The sequence below is a fragment of the Suhomyces tanzawaensis genome, assembly GCF_001661415.1.
Source record: "Suhomyces tanzawaensis NRRL Y-17324 unplaced genomic scaffold CANTAscaffold_5, whole genome shotgun sequence".
Lineage (NCBI taxonomy): Eukaryota > Fungi > Ascomycota > Pichiomycetes > Serinales > Debaryomycetaceae > Suhomyces > Suhomyces tanzawaensis.
The window spans coordinates 371,027-385,843 of record NW_017963640.1 but is presented as its reverse complement, the minus strand read 5'-3'; the positions used below and the strand labels follow the sequence as shown (position 1 = coordinate 385,843).

Genomic DNA, 14,817 nt, shown 5'->3' with positions numbered 1-14,817 from the left:
TATCTACTCTATAAGGTATCCCAACCTCCCCCATCCAATACACCATCGAGACTCCGAGCAATAAAGTTGGGAATATTGTGCTGAAGCCAAAAGTTTCTAATGAAATCATCGTATCTCAGCTTCATTAGATACAATGGTTTCGACTTTCGTGTTTCACCGGGTAGTTCGCCATGATGATCCAAGAACGGAGCATGCTGGAATGATCCACCATTTTTATGCAAGAGCAATAGACTTCTATCTTTTGCCAATAAGAAAATTCCTATTTCGTTTGCACACTCACGAAGGAAATGAGTTGTGCATTGACCTTCTTCGCATCCAATAGCAGCCTTTTGCGCATCCACAACCTCAGCACAGAACAAGCATATAGCAGGATCTTCAATTGTAACGTGAGGACTATTGTACATATCCGAATAGTAGTAGTTGCTGAAAAACAAGTCCAATCGTTCAGGCAATGCAACCAATTTAATGATTCCTGGATACTCAAGTTGTTTCCTCATTTCTAACTGATCGGCAGAAGAACTTCGAGTTTTGATATGAATTAAAAAGTCACTGAGTGTAGAATACTCGTATGTTGTTGAGTCATCTAAGTTCACAAACTTTGACAAGTACTGTGAGATGCTATTGAGGTTCAAGAAGGAACATAATCTATCTGCTTCAAGTTCCTCGATTCTGAAATTTTCATATTCACTCAAATCAAACTTGGCACACAATACTACCAGTAAAATGGCGGCCCTTCTTAAAAATGGAGTGCACGCCTTGATTAGCATAGACGACAAAACATCTCCCAATCTCTCATTATTCGGAATTGATGTCGCATCACCATTGGTAAAGCGGGAGAATAATTCCAAAATGTTCTGTTTGATTTCTTTCGACAATCCTGAAATAATGGGTACATCGTACACGCTGAAATCTTCTGACATATAATAGTTATGGCCACTCAATTCTCCAACCAACGTATTGAAAACTTGTAAGATATGACCCATAAAGCATGTCGACAAAATGGCGTTGAATGAAAATCCCATTGATTTAATAGGCAAGGAATTAACTAGAATCTCGAAAAAGTCACCCTCTAAGATGGTATCGCTCATGGTACCTTTCGCTAATGAGAATAAAGTAGACAACATTTTCGTATATGCATCACCCTTTCGAATTGGCAAATGAATCCAATCCTTGATTTTCATTAGTACACTAGTATTTCTAAATTCACAAAGAATTCGCATATTCGTGAGTGAGTTATTGGAAAGCTGGTTGATAATTAAAGATGACTTTGAACTGACTCCTCGAAGCGATATTTCGACTGACTTGATAGTATTTGTTAGGAAGTAAGTACTATCGGCCTTAAGAACCTGAGGAAATGAGAAGAACGATATAGTCTGAAACATATTGCTCAAAAGGATTCTGAATTGTTGCTGAACTAACGTTAATTCAGATGCTGGGTTCGGAGCAATCATTTCTTTGGATGAAGGACTTACTATGGACAAAGCTTCAATATCATTGTCAGCAGCATTGGTGAATTCCTGGTACCATTCCCTGTTATAAATCTGATCTGACGATAAAAATTCAAATGGATTAAGCACTCCTTGACCCCGATTGTCAATAGTAGGAGACAAAAAGTCCTCTAACTTCCTGTTATTATATGACCACATAATTGGAATAAACATGTTGTTGATCGATTTACACAATGGGCACAAAAACTCTTTGTGATCAATGTTTTCAGGAGCATTCCGCGTTATTTGATTTAACTTGTTCTTATTTGAAATCAAGAAATTCATATAGCATTGAAAATGCATTCCATGGCCACAGCTCAGTGAAACAAGTTTACTGTCAACATTACCTCTACTCTTAAAACCTGGCCCTATGACATTATTTTGTTTAATATTCGTCATAAACGTTTCGTAGTTTGCAGTAGTCACCATATGATCCCCACGGGTTCCACAGGTTGCCTCATGGTGTGCTTGACAATTGTGATGATCAGTATCCATTGCCACTTCCAATTCATCCTCGTTATTGTCAAGATTAGGCCCATCGGAGAAAGCCTTTAAAAACCAATATCTGTCATCGAATGGCACTGTTCTAAATTCGGAGCTCTTGCTAATATAGCTGATGATACCAAAAGGTCCACTATCTTCGGAAGTATTTTGACATAATATGCAATGAGGTTCGGGGAACTTCCAGAGCTCTTGGTCGCCATCATCTTCACTTGAATTCAAATACGTTCCTTCCCCTTTATCTCTTTCGTTGTCTTCCATTTCTATATCACTTTCACATTTAAAGTTTTTCATGAACAGAGATTGTTGTTTCTTGAATTTTGCCATCAACTTCTTCTTTCTTTCCTGAACTAGTCTTTTTTTGTTCTCTTCTTCGATCAAATCCTTCGTGGTTGAAGCATTAAAATCTAAGAGCATACAATCAAATCCTACCACCTGGTCGTTCAATATATCAGCAAGATTCTGATATTTCTCTTCAAATACCCGATAAATCGCCCTGACCTTTGCATGATGACTTTTGAATTTTTCATCCAGAAGAATTTGATACAATAGAAAAGCAACAGAACAGCCATAATGATCGGAAATATTAACAAATCGATCATAAAATGACCCATATCTGTTGCTATCAATGAGTTGCTCCAAAGAGCATAAATGGATCAAGTGAAGTAATGTTTCTAGAAGGTTTTCAAGAGCATCAAGACCCTCCCTAATGACAAATCTCAACGTCCTAATAATGAAATCAGAGAAATACGCTGAAACCGAAAAATTCCCAATGTATCTATAAATCCCTAAATTTTGAATTTGAACTTTCTTCGGCTCAATAACAATGTCATTCATCGGCCTTTTTGTTGTCTTATGTATCTGATCCTTAATGAACTTGATAGCATCATCTTTGGTGTTCGTGGAATAATTGAAGTAATATGGATTGATCTGTTCAACGTATTCATCCTTCAATTGGTAAATACCAATATCATTAGCAGTTTGGGGGGCTTTGAATGTAGTTACTTCCTCCAAGATCAAGTCAAAACGTTTATCCGAAGTAATATGATCTGGAATTTGAGAACACAATTTGGTGTAGTTCATTGGTTCAAAGCAAAGATTATGAAGAATTTCATTCTTGATTCTAATTTCCTTTATCTTCATTTCCTTAAAACCCTGAAGATACAAGTGTTCGGTAAGTATATTTATGAAGAAGTTAATACATTCCTCAACAATGTAAGGCAAAGTCTTAGCATCGTAAGGACATGCATCTGTGGAACCCTCAATGAAGTTAATATTCTCACTGTTCATGTCATTCTGATTATCAAAACTTTCAAGGGACTTCGTCTTCTCTGTTATCCAGCCATCCATGAGTAACCATCTGCTGAAAATTAAGAAACAAGTCAAATTAGGAGAATTGGAGTTTATAAATACTTGCGTCATGAAAAGATCCCTCATGTATCCATTTTCTCTCAAACCTGAGTTTCTGTATAACTGTAGTTGATTTCTAATGCTGAACCCGTTCCTCACCCAAAAACCGGATTTTATTTGACTCATTAGCACTATAGTTCGGATAGGATAGTCAAAAATGGTTGTTAATGGATTTGGTAATTCACCTGATTGGATTACCCCCGACCTTGGGAACTCGGAAGATGTTGCATAGTCTAATACTTCTGCCAATTGTCCCAAGTTATCGAAGTTCGAAACTTCAATTAACCAACTCAAAAACGAGTGAAGAGGGTGGAGAAAACTGACCTTCTCCTCATCTATTCGGAAGTCCTGTATGATGTTACCACTGATGAATTCCTTCAATACCTTTTGGTTAATACTTGACTTTTCCACCTTGTAATCCCCACCTTGTATAGTATTGTGAGTAGATGAATCAATTTCCATTTCTATTTCATCCGCTACAGAGTCTCGGTTTTCAGGATTCGTGGAGATGGAACCCAAAATTTCAGAGTCTTCTAGCCTTTGCGAGCTATCTGAATCCAAATCTCTAGTTCCAGAATCTTCTAGCATGCCTAATTTTTCCAATTGTAATAGATACCTTATAACATAAATTATTGCGTTCTTCGACAAGCTTTTCTTGACTTCGAAATCCTTCAAGTTACTCAAACATTGGGATATGGATTCACCAAACTGATAAATCACCAGAATAGCATGGAAAAATGAAGTATAATCTGAATTCTCAAATTCAATATGTGACTCCTTCTCACGTTTGATTGCAGGCTTCCCCTGAAATAATGACAAAATATCGCAAGACATGGGTATTATCCCGGACGTTAAAATAAAACTTGAATCTCGAGACCTACTCAAAATATAGCCGACGTCAAAAAATATCTGGCCCCATCTTCTGTTCTTAAGACTTTTCATTAGTATTTGGTTAGTAATTTGTATAGTATCAGGGGTCTTGATTTCTTCAGTTGTCAAAAACCCATAAATAGTCGCAAAAATTCTTGATAGATCACCATGTTGAACTATGGAAGTGGAATTTGACGGACAAGTAAATAACTGTGTTGATAATGTACACATGACATTAATTTCGGGTTCCCGATCCATTAGTAAGAACATATTCGCAATTGTTGGATAAATATCCACATATTGGCAGGAGATGATGTATTTGTACTCTAAGTTTGTGATCAATGATGTCGAGTACATATCATGAAGTATTGCCCTTATTGATTTCCAAAAACGAACATCAAAATACACTAAGTATTGGAATCTAGAACCAAAGTGAGACTTCAAAGTATCATACTCGTCAATGTTAAGATTGTATTGACACTTATTGCAAATATCCTCTGGTAAGTCCCATTTTGAGGGAGTAAACAGCCAATGAGATGGCCTGCAAGAGTTAGAAGGTGGCATGGTAATTGGGGAATTGCATGGGGCCATCGATGAAATTGAAGAACACGAGCTTGAATATCTGCAAGACGTCGGGGATGTGGTCTTCTTTGAGGTAACTTTGGGTATTCTCAAATTGTCCAAGGTTCCTACCTTATACTCGTAGTCATCGTTCAAATTTTTCAATCTCAATAATCCTGCATTCCACTTACTACAGAATGCTTGACAGAATAAATTTTTAATGTCGTTATTAATTTTGAATAATTCACTTTCGGTGAACTCACTCAACCATCTCAAGATTTCATCGCACATATCTTCACGAAATATATCACGGTGATTTCGAATGCAAGAAGCCAAACCAGTAGAACTGAGAAGTTTTTGGCGTTCAATCAAAAGATTAAGGTTCTTGGAGCTAATAACTTTAGCTTTTCCATAGGACTGAACTTTGTTGGTAACCATGATTGCGAACTGTTTGACTTTCCTGCTGACTAAATGAATTCGCTGGACGGCATCCCTATAGTGCCTGATCTGATCATTATAAACCATTAAAAAGAATTTATCACTTGTGCTGTCAATAGTTTCATTCAGATTGAATCCATACTTCTGGGGATCCAAAGTGCTGTTTATGGAATTTTTTTCTATTTTGGTGGTGGTGGTCTCGTTGGGATCTTCGTACTGAAGGTCGCTGTGACTAAGTACATCAATGACAAAGTCTAATATGATCTCCATAGTACGCATGAAAGAGTCGGCAAAGCCAGGAGGTAATGCCAGCCCTAGTTTATCGGAATTGTCACGTGATTCTTGGTCTTGTGGCCGGTAGAAACAGTCGAAGTCGTTTAGCCAAGCTTCAGGGTCTCCACAGTCACAGACTCCACCGTTCTCTCTCAAGCATATGATGATATGCACTTTGTGGCCCTTGTGCACTTCTGGATCGTAGCAATCTGAGCACAAAGCACATGTTTCATCGAATCCACATGTAAGGCACCGGTATATAGGCTCACCTTTACGGAAAATACGTGCACAAGCCAGGTTGGGATGAAAGGCATGGTGATTGTGGACCTGGTGGGCAGCATCCTTGATACTGTACTTGTAGTACTCTGAGAACTTCCATTCGAGCTTTTCATCAATAGATTCGAATAACTGATCTTTGGGGCTGTTTTCTTTGAATATCTTTGGGAAGAGCCAATCGAGGTACTGACCTTCATTAGTGGAACTTAGAAAGAGTTGTTTTCTGAGCTCTTTTTTAACATTGTTGGAGAAGTCGAACTCACTAGTCTTGGGAAGAAGGAATAGGAATCGCTTGAGCCGCTGTGCTGGCGTATCCGCGTCACTGGTGGACATTTGGACCTTGTAATAGTGGTGATGATTATTGCCACTTATAATTCGCGTGCGAGTCGATACGGCAGATGGGGGCGAAATCAGATTTTGGAATTCCAACGTCATCACAAGCTAACAGACGAAAATACAGGGCCGTTGTACTTTCCGAGAGTATTAGACACATTCAGACACTTTTCATAAGCAGCCACACGGTAACTGTCTGCTCCTTGTGTGAGCTTGTGTATGCATCAAATATTAGTGGATAACCGCCCTTGCAATGCAAGCATGCATGATCCCTCAGAAAATCAACTGCTAGCTGGGTGGTATAGCTTGGCTTAGTATTATAGTGCCCAATTGCCTCCATTCATGGGTGCTGGACCCAGAGGAACTTGCTAACTGCTTAGTCATCGCTTATGTAAGCAGAGCTTTATATGTCGCGAGCCAGTAGGGCTAGCATACCCACCCAGCCATGAAGGAGACAATCTACTATAACGGAAGCATCCAATCAAACAAGCAGAAGTTGGGCCGTGTCAGGGACATTTCAAGCTTGGCTTTGGGCGTTGGTTGCGGGATCTTGGCCTTGGAGTCCTTGGTGGGCTTTGGGTTCTACATTGTGGGAACCACCCTTACCAACTTGTTATTCATATGGATATGCTGCGGAAGCGAGCCCAGCAAGTTCTTCGTATCACCAAAGAGAGAACTCTTGCTCGAGGGAGTTGTTGAAAATGTTCCTGGGTTTGTGATGATGTGGTGTTTGGTTTACGCTATCGTGAGCTAATACTTTGAAAGAATCGACTACTATAGCAAATTGAGGGCTTCCTTTGCACTCGGCTGATGCTGCCTGTCCGAAGTGCTTTGCTGGACCCAAAATACTCCGATTCTGCCGTTTCCTGGTCGAGCTCTAGCCAGGAATCGGACAAACCCACCCAGTTCCAAGATTCCAACATGTCAGTGTCGAAATTTCAATGGATACATGAATAGTAGATATGTCTATATAAAGGAAATTGCAAGCCATTGCGATGGTGCAAGTCTTCTAAGAGTCCGGCCACCTGTGGCAGATCTACTCAATAAACAGTCCGTGGAGTGTATATGCTCTTACACATTGGTACACCAGCCATGCTCAGTACTACGTCATGGTCACAAATCTCGGTCACGTGGGGGCTCCTCGCCCATACCCTCCGCCACAAGCAATTCCACCACGTAGATCCTTGGCCAACCTCATCAATTGACCCCCAATCAACCATGGAGAAGATTGATTTATCTACCAACTCACGTGCTATCCAAGACGCCTACGACAAGGTGGTCAGAGGAGACGCGTCCGCTAGCTACGTTGTATACACCGTTGACCACGGCACTTTGGAAGTCACCGAAGTCAGCAACGGCTCGTTGGACGAATTTGTGGAGAACTTCACCGATGGTCAGGTCCAGTTCGGTTTGGCTAGAGTCACGGTTCCAGGATCCGATGTTTCCAAGAACTTATTATTGGGATGGTGTCCCGATAACTCTCCTGCCAAGCTGAGATTGTCTTTTGCCACCAACTTCGCTGAAGTTTCCAAAATCTTGAGCGGTTACCACGTCCAAATCACTGCCAGGGATCAAGACGACTTGGATGTTGATGAATTCTTGAACAAGGTCAGTGCTGCTGCTGGTGCAAGATACTCGATACAGTCTGGCAAGGTGAACTCAACCGCTGCAAAGCCTGTTGTTTCCAAGCCTGCTGTGTCCAAGCCAATTGTACCAAAGCCTACTGTATCCAAGCCAACCTCAAAGCCAAGCTCTTTTGTGCCTAAGTCTACCGGAAAGCCAATTGTCACTGTCTCAGACAAACCTGTCAATGGGAAGCAAGATGACGACGAAGAGTGGGGTGGTGAAAAGGAAATCCATGAGAGAGACTTCGACAAAAACCCATTGGAAGATGTTCCTTCTGCATACAAGCCCACCAAGGTTAACATGGCTGAGTTGAGAAAGCAGAAGTCCTCTACCATTTCTTCTCAGCCAAAGCCAAACATCCTTAACCAAGATCAACTGGAGAAAAACGGAAAATCCGAAACTGCCAAGCCTATCTCCGAGAGAATCGGTGCTTACGCTGATGATGGTAGAATCACTTCTCTTCCAAAACCAAAAATCTCCAACTCCGTTGCCTCAAGATTTACTCCGAACAACGAGACTCCAAGCTCCGGTGCCCCAACCTTTGGTGCCAAGCCCAAATTCGGATCCCAATCTATAGATAACAGTAAGGACAAATTGGTTGGTGGTGCATCAAGAAACTTTGCTGCCCAAGGAGGTAAGACTCCAGCTCAGATCTGGGCTGAGAAGAGGGGCCAGTATAAGTCGGTTTCTCCCGATGAAGACGAAGTCGCTAATGTTACTGAGAAGCTCAGTGAGCAATCGGTGGATGATGAACCTGCACAGTTGGTCAAGCCTTCGTCTGGTGGATTTCCCGCTCCTCCAAAGAGGTCGATTCCTCCTGCCTCTGAAGAAAAGCCAACTCCAACTCCTTTACCAGCTCGCAACTTGCCTCCTCCTCCAGTGAGATCTCAACCTGAAGACGAAGAAGAGGAGGAAGAGCCACAAGAGGAAGAAGAAGAAGATCAAGAAGATAAACAAGAAGAAGAAAAACCGGCCACTCCAGTTCCATCCTTGCCAGCACGTAACTTACCCCCTCCACCAGTTAGAAACGTGGCCGAACCTGAAGAGAAAAAAGAAGCACCAGCTCCATCATTGCCAGCTCGTAACTTGCCTCCTCCTCCAGTTAGAAATGTTGCCCCAGTTGCTCCTGAGCCAGTTGCTGAACCTGAACCTGAGCCCGTTGCTGCTCCTAAACAATCTAAGAAGTCCGTGACTGCGGTTGCTGAGTACGATTATGAAAAGGATGAAGACAATGAAATTGGCTTCTCGGAAGGTGACTTAATTGTGGATATTGAGTTTGCTGATGAAGAATGGTGGTCAGGTAAGCATGAAAAGACTGGAGAAGTTGGTTTGTTCCCAGCTGCATATGTGGTCATTAAGGAACAAGACTCTGACGCTAAGCCTGTATCCTCTCCAGCCACCGCTAACCCTACTCCAGCTGCTGCTCCAGCTTCCTCCAAGGGCCCTTCTGCCATTGCAGAATACGATTACGAAAGGGATGAAGACAACGAGATTGAGTTTGCCGAGGGTGACGAAATAGTGGACATTGAGTTTGTCGACGAAGACTGGTGGTCCGGCAAGCACTCGAAGAGTGGCGAAGTTGGATTGTTCCCAGCCAACTACGTTAAATTAAACGAATAAGAGAATATGTGTAGCAGAATTACGATAAATAAAAGTTTAAATTGCAAGAAGTAGACTCTCGAAAATGTGTCCGTGTATCAGAAAAGCAAGATTATTCGGATAAATATTGCTTGACAGCTTTACCCCACGCACCTCTTTTCTTGTAAAACGCCAAATAATCTGGTAACAGATCAATGGCCTTGATCAATTCTGGTCCCAATCCCTCCTCTTTGACCTTAGCAAGGGGAGTTAAGTAAGTTCTGACAGTCATGATATCAGCTCTCAGACGAGGCAATCTGGTCAAGCATTGCCTCTCGACTCTCAAGAAACATGCATTCTCAAAGTCGATCTCTGAGAATTCTAATTCTTTGATTATCTCACCTTCTCTGCCGTGATTAGATCCAAGCGAGAAGTATGACTTGTGGGTCTGTATAGACCAATTGTGCCTTACCCAAAGGTCTTTGGGTTGCAATTTATTAAAGAAATTGTGCATCAGGCTCTTCAATCTATTTTCATACTGGGGCACTGGCTCATGGATGAAAGAGATTGGTTGATTGTGGTTGACACTAGGATCGAACCCAGCAGGAAACCCAGTCACCGAGGCACGAAGAATATACTCAGCTTCGGGGTTTGTGGGCTCATCCTTAATAAGAATCAAAAAATCTTCTTCTATGAGGTAGGCAAGGTACTTCACCAAGTCTTGGGGTGATTGGTTGTTGGAGGACCTAGGGAAGCTTTCTCCAGAGATGGCATTCTGGACCCCACCCAGCTTGGTAGCCACAAAGTACTGTGGGTATCTTTTCAAAAGAAAGTTGATGACTATGTCGTAAAATTCACGAATGGCCAGTGTAGTAATGGAGTTATTGTACGCAAGAGTAGTTTTGTCGGGGTACTCCTTCGAGTATTTTTTCCTCAATCTGGTTTGCTCCAAATAAGTATCCTCGATAAGAAGCCACTCTTCAGGGGTCTTCGAAAGATTTCTGATCCCCATGGATATGTTGAAGTTCCTCTTGTTGACAAATGGCCTTATGGGAAACGGAGGTGCCAGGTCCCATTTCCACAGCGGATCAACTGGAGAAATCTTATCAGCAGCAATCGCAGCAGGAGAAGGGACGCTTTTTTGGTTCCTTTTCCACTCAAAGTATGCTACCACTACCACCAAGAAGACTCCCAAAAGGATGTTCAAAACTGTACTGCTCGGCATGGCGCGGATTGTTGCAAAAGAGTTCAGAAATAAAGCTGCGAATAGCCAAGCATTATGTTGCGACCGTGCTACCATTTTATATAGATAACGGGCCACGATAAGGGGTACTCCGCATGGTGAATACGCGCGATTGTGGCACAAACCGCTCATAAGCGGCGGCTCGCAGCCGCTAGTGAGAAAGTCTATCCAGTCACTACCTTGCTCAAGGACTGATTACTACGCTCTTTTGGCCCAGAAAAGGACTGCTATACTTCAGTGGGCATGCTGAGTTATGCACTCGCTGTATGTGGGTCGTTTTTGGCCAAGTACCGGCCAACTGCTGGTGGTACCAGAGGGCCCAGGAGTATGCGACTCTGCACGGAATTCTCAAGCATGCTGCTCTTTCTGGAAATAGTGTTACATGAAGTGACAGTCAAATAACAAAACAGGGCTTAGTAGTAACCGTTTCAGTTCGGAGTAACACTACTTTTGCACTGGTGAATTGCAACTGTTAGGTGAGACAGATGCACGAGGAAGGCTGTATTGCTGTATGACTAGCACGAAAACCACTCTTTCAGTTGCAGAACTCTCTCTGTCAACTACGCATTAGTATGGTGCACAGTTTGAAGTATTGCAGCACGTCAAAATCCAACTACTTAAGAGGTTGGAAACGTGCTGCGAGTTACACGCCTTCATAGTTTGTGGAGAGGCATGTGTAACGGCTGCTCGCTCGATTAGTACTATGGCTTGCTCTACTACGGGACTCGTTCTCCGTCGGCAAAACACAAGACACAACCAGCTGATTAACTTTGTAAATTTGATCCGCTACCAGTGTGATTGATAGTACTATCATACACAAGCTAAACAAATCACTTTTCTATCATTATCATTAAACTAATTAAACTATGGCATTAAATAAGAGGTTTGGACGGCTAGCCAACTCGATTCTTTCGACATTAGGAAAGTTTCTGGCAAGGCATCTTAATGGGTACGACTTTTCACCTGCAAGCTGGGTGTCGTCTATGTATAAGCCTCTGACTCTACCCAACATAAAGGTCATTTTCTTGAGAATGTCATTGGTAATGCTTACAATTGTGTTGAAGGTGGGTCCGGACTCAAAGCCTGGGGCAAAGTCCATGAACCCACGAGAGTGGTTGAACTTCTCCACCACGGTGGAGGAGTCAATGTAGAAGTATGCGTTCTCGATGGTGTCGTAAATGGGGGCCGCGTCGCGGGCCTTGGGAAGGCTAGTGTACTGGTTGAAGGTGTGGTACTGGAACGAGTCGAGGAAGGTGCACTTGTTGTAGTAGTCAATCAAGCTGGACAAAAAGTCTTGCACGTAGTCCAACCCGTTAAAGAACATGAATAACACCTTACCGGAAAAGCCACGTGACCCGGGGGCAGCTGCCTTGTTCAACGCCTTCAAGTGGTTGGCTAACTGGTCAAATGTGTCAAGGTAGGTGATGTGGCCGTTTAAGGGGATTTCATTGTTTGTGCTCTCGTTTAAGTTGGCTAAACCGGCTTCGATCTGCTGTATGGTCCCGTTGGAGATAACGATGACGTCGTAGTCAGATTTAGGCACACACACAAATTTCTGGATCATCCTGGTTGTATTATTTTATTGGTCTGATAACAAAAGATAAGGATGGCCACTTTTATATATTCCAAAACCGTGAGGCATTTGGAGGTTTTTGGGGCCTGCGGGCCGAAACAACGCCGTGAGGTGGGCCGCTCCCAACAGTTTGTCTTGGCCAGGGTTCGTGGCACGATCGCCATGCCCCACACACGGGTGTATGCAGGTAGCCCCTATTTTGAAGGCCATCACGCGTTGGGCACATTACCAACATTGGAGCGCAGGGCCAAAAAGTGCCATGTTTGGGCTGCCGTGGCAGAAGGAAACACTCTGGGGCAAATGGCGAATTGCTGCTTGTTCGTGCATTGTAGAGCTTGAAGTTTTACCAATTAATGGCTTGGAATTGCACCAACTGATGGGTGATCTTTCATGAAATTAACGAGTCAGCTCCCCCTCCCCAGAAGTCATTCCGTGTGCGTGGCCACCCATGCCGCCCTGCCAAAGAACATCTACAACGATCTGCGAATTTGAAATATTGTTGACACGCCGCTCGTAAAAGTAATTATAGAAATGAAATTGTGGGGTATGATCGATGCGATGATCTGGAAACTGGTGGCACTACGGCCAGGATGTTGGGCCAAAAATGGCACCACGCCAGACAACAGTGGCACTGGAGCAGATGCACCGAGAACTTAGGGGCGTGACCACATCCTGGTGGGCCCACACTAGCCTTACTGGGAGCCCTATTAGCCTAGGCGTCGCTGTCTCGAGCACCTGTCTCGTTGTGGTATGTGGCATCCTCGGCCAGGCGTGGCTCTTCCCCCTCCAGTCCCTCCACCAACCCCTCTGACTCCTGGTCGTGGTCGTGCTCCGGTAATGGCTGATCGCGCAACACACTACTGGATTCCAATATGGCGTCCTCGTCCAGGTCGCCAGGGCTTCCCTCCTGGACTTCGTCGCCATTCTCGTCGTACGAAGGTGGCCGCTGGGGCAAGATGCTATTCAAGCTGATGCGTTCATCTACCGAGTCCACCTCGCTGTAGGCATTGTAGCTGTACTTGTCGCCCTTGGCCTCGGCACCGTTGTGGATCTCCCAGAAGTCGGGGGGAAAGTCGTCCTCGCGCTCACTCAATTCGTCTTCGTCTATCTCCGATCTTTCTAACAAAATGTCGCTGTTGAACTTGTTATATGCGGGAGGTGCAGGCCCTGTTCCTTCACGAGGAGCATATCCCCATTTCTTGACATTTCCCTCGATGAAAACGAACCCAGCCTGGCCAAGGTTCACGTGCACCGAACACAAGTTATTGGCCCCGATGATAGGGTACAACTGTCCCGTGATGCCTGGCCTGAAATTCTTGACATGTCCTCCCACCTTGAACTCGTTCACCTTCTTGCCGTTGCGGGTGAAGAAGACGGTGCCGCTCCTGGTGCGGTACCCGATACCTATGACGTCGCCTTCGATGCATTTGGGAAACGGAGGCTCGTAGCTAAACTTGAACGGTTGGTTGTGCCTCCTGTAGCCCGTGGAATCATAGCTGATGGAGTGCACGTGTCTCCCTGGAAGTCTGAACCACGGGTAGGGCTTGATTCCGAGCCCGAAAGATATCAAGGTGTTTTCGGGGTCGGGTAACGAGTAGATCTTGCTCTCAAAGTAGTATACCTCATTTTTGTTGTTCATAGGCAAGTTGGTGATGCTGCAGCACTCGAATTTCTTGAAGAAGTTGAGCTCGTACTTGTTCAAGATCATGAGGTCGTTGTTGGTCAACATGGGGTCCTTCTGGAACTCGTAGGCCGCCACTCCCTTCTCCTGGATGGCCAAACTCTGCGATAACGTCATCTCACCCCTCAAGAACGGGTTCTGTGAGAGATAGTCCTTGCTCTGGAAGTATAACTCCTGCTCGTCCGAGTTGAGCTCGAGATATGCCTGGTTCTCTTCTTCTCGTATGAGTTCATCTTCACTCAAACGGAGCCGACGGCGTACGACGCACCAGAGCAACAAGCTCACGAACACGAGGAATCCGCCGATCGACGATATTAGCACCATGGCCAACAACACGGAGTCCAGCTCTTGCTGAAACGTCCCCTCCTGGCCTTGGGTGTCTCGCTTGGATAGTGCTATCGGGAATGCATCGCCGCTCAGTAGTAGCGTCAAGGATAATAAGGAAAGGTACCGCATGGTTGGGGTATGTGGATGTACGGGTGCCTGAGAGATGCAGATGTGTTGAGGTGGCACCGATGGTTAGCGGGATAGGATCGTTGGTGATTAAATTGTTATCACTCCCTTGGCAGAGCATCACGTGCCACGGTGGTGGCAATGGCTGAGGGCGCCTGCTGAGGACGGGTCCGACACGGGCACGCTGGAGCCACTGGGGTGGTTGCTGGAGGCTCAGGGTGGTGGCTGCTGGCTGCTGGCTGTTTGCTGCAGCGGGAGCTGTGCCCATAATGGGCAGGACGTAAGGACCTACATAGACAGCACCAAAGCCCACGCCATCGCAGGTATATGCACACCACTGTGCTCGTCTGGGGTGGCTGAAATATGCTATCAATCTGCAGAATCCGGCCCATCGTCCTGGTGACAACCTAGACACATGCTTGGGGAGGCTGTCACTGCAGACACTCGCGGTGCGTCCTGACACTGGTCGGTCCGACACTGGTCGGTCCGACACTGGTCGGTCCAGCACTGGTCG

General features: G+C 44.4%; 6 protein-coding genes across 6 annotated transcripts; 2 read left to right on the top strand and 4 right to left on the bottom strand.

The window, feature by feature from the left end:
* Nucleotides 1-8: 8 nt before the first annotated feature.
* CANTADRAFT_53234 (putative ubiquitin-protein ligase) lies at nt 9-6,149 on the bottom strand (the record flags this gene model as incomplete). The annotated part of the gene is made up of 4 exons (XM_020210180.1): nt 9-3,238; nt 3,299-3,725; nt 3,879-4,809; nt 4,900-6,149. 4 exons carry the CDS (start codon nt 6,147-6,149, stop codon nt 9-11), a joined length of 5,838 nt encoding a protein of 1,945 aa, XP_020063530.1.
* Nucleotides 6,150-6,594: 445 nt separating this feature from the next.
* CANTADRAFT_52832 (uncharacterized protein) lies at nt 6,595-6,903 on the top strand (the record flags this gene model as incomplete). The annotated part of the gene is made up of 1 exon (XM_020210125.1): nt 6,595-6,903. One exon carries the CDS (start codon nt 6,595-6,597, stop codon nt 6,901-6,903), a length of 309 nt encoding a protein of 102 aa, XP_020063529.1.
* Nucleotides 6,904-7,367: 464 nt separating this feature from the next.
* Nucleotides 7,368-9,714, top strand: ABP1 (Abp1p; the record flags this gene model as incomplete). Its single annotated transcript, XM_020210956.1, has 2 exons — nt 7,368-8,505; nt 8,683-9,714. 2 exons carry the CDS (start codon nt 7,368-7,370, stop codon nt 9,393-9,395), a joined length of 1,851 nt encoding a protein of 616 aa, XP_020063528.1. The 3' UTR covers nt 9,396-9,714.
* Nucleotides 9,487-10,578, bottom strand: CANTADRAFT_53529 (uncharacterized protein; the record flags this gene model as incomplete). Its single annotated transcript, XM_020210225.1, has 1 exon — nt 9,487-10,578. One exon carries the CDS (start codon nt 10,576-10,578, stop codon nt 9,487-9,489), a length of 1,092 nt encoding a protein of 363 aa, XP_020063527.1.
* Nucleotides 10,579-11,455: 877 nt separating this feature from the next.
* Nucleotides 11,456-12,160, bottom strand: CANTADRAFT_53373 (uncharacterized protein; the record flags this gene model as incomplete). The annotated part of the gene is made up of 3 exons (XM_020210196.1): nt 11,456-11,671; nt 11,704-11,716; nt 11,814-12,160. 3 exons carry the CDS (start codon nt 12,158-12,160, stop codon nt 11,456-11,458), a joined length of 576 nt encoding a protein of 191 aa, XP_020063526.1.
* A 721-nt stretch (nt 12,161-12,881) lies between these two features.
* On the bottom strand, nt 12,882-14,306 carry CANTADRAFT_6795 (uncharacterized protein; the record flags this gene model as incomplete). The annotated part of the gene is made up of 1 exon (XM_020210969.1): nt 12,882-14,306. The coding sequence occupies one exon, from the start codon at nt 14,304-14,306 to the stop codon at nt 12,882-12,884; it is 1,425 nt and encodes a 474-aa protein (XP_020063525.1).
* Between the last annotated feature and the right edge of the window lie 511 nt (nt 14,307-14,817).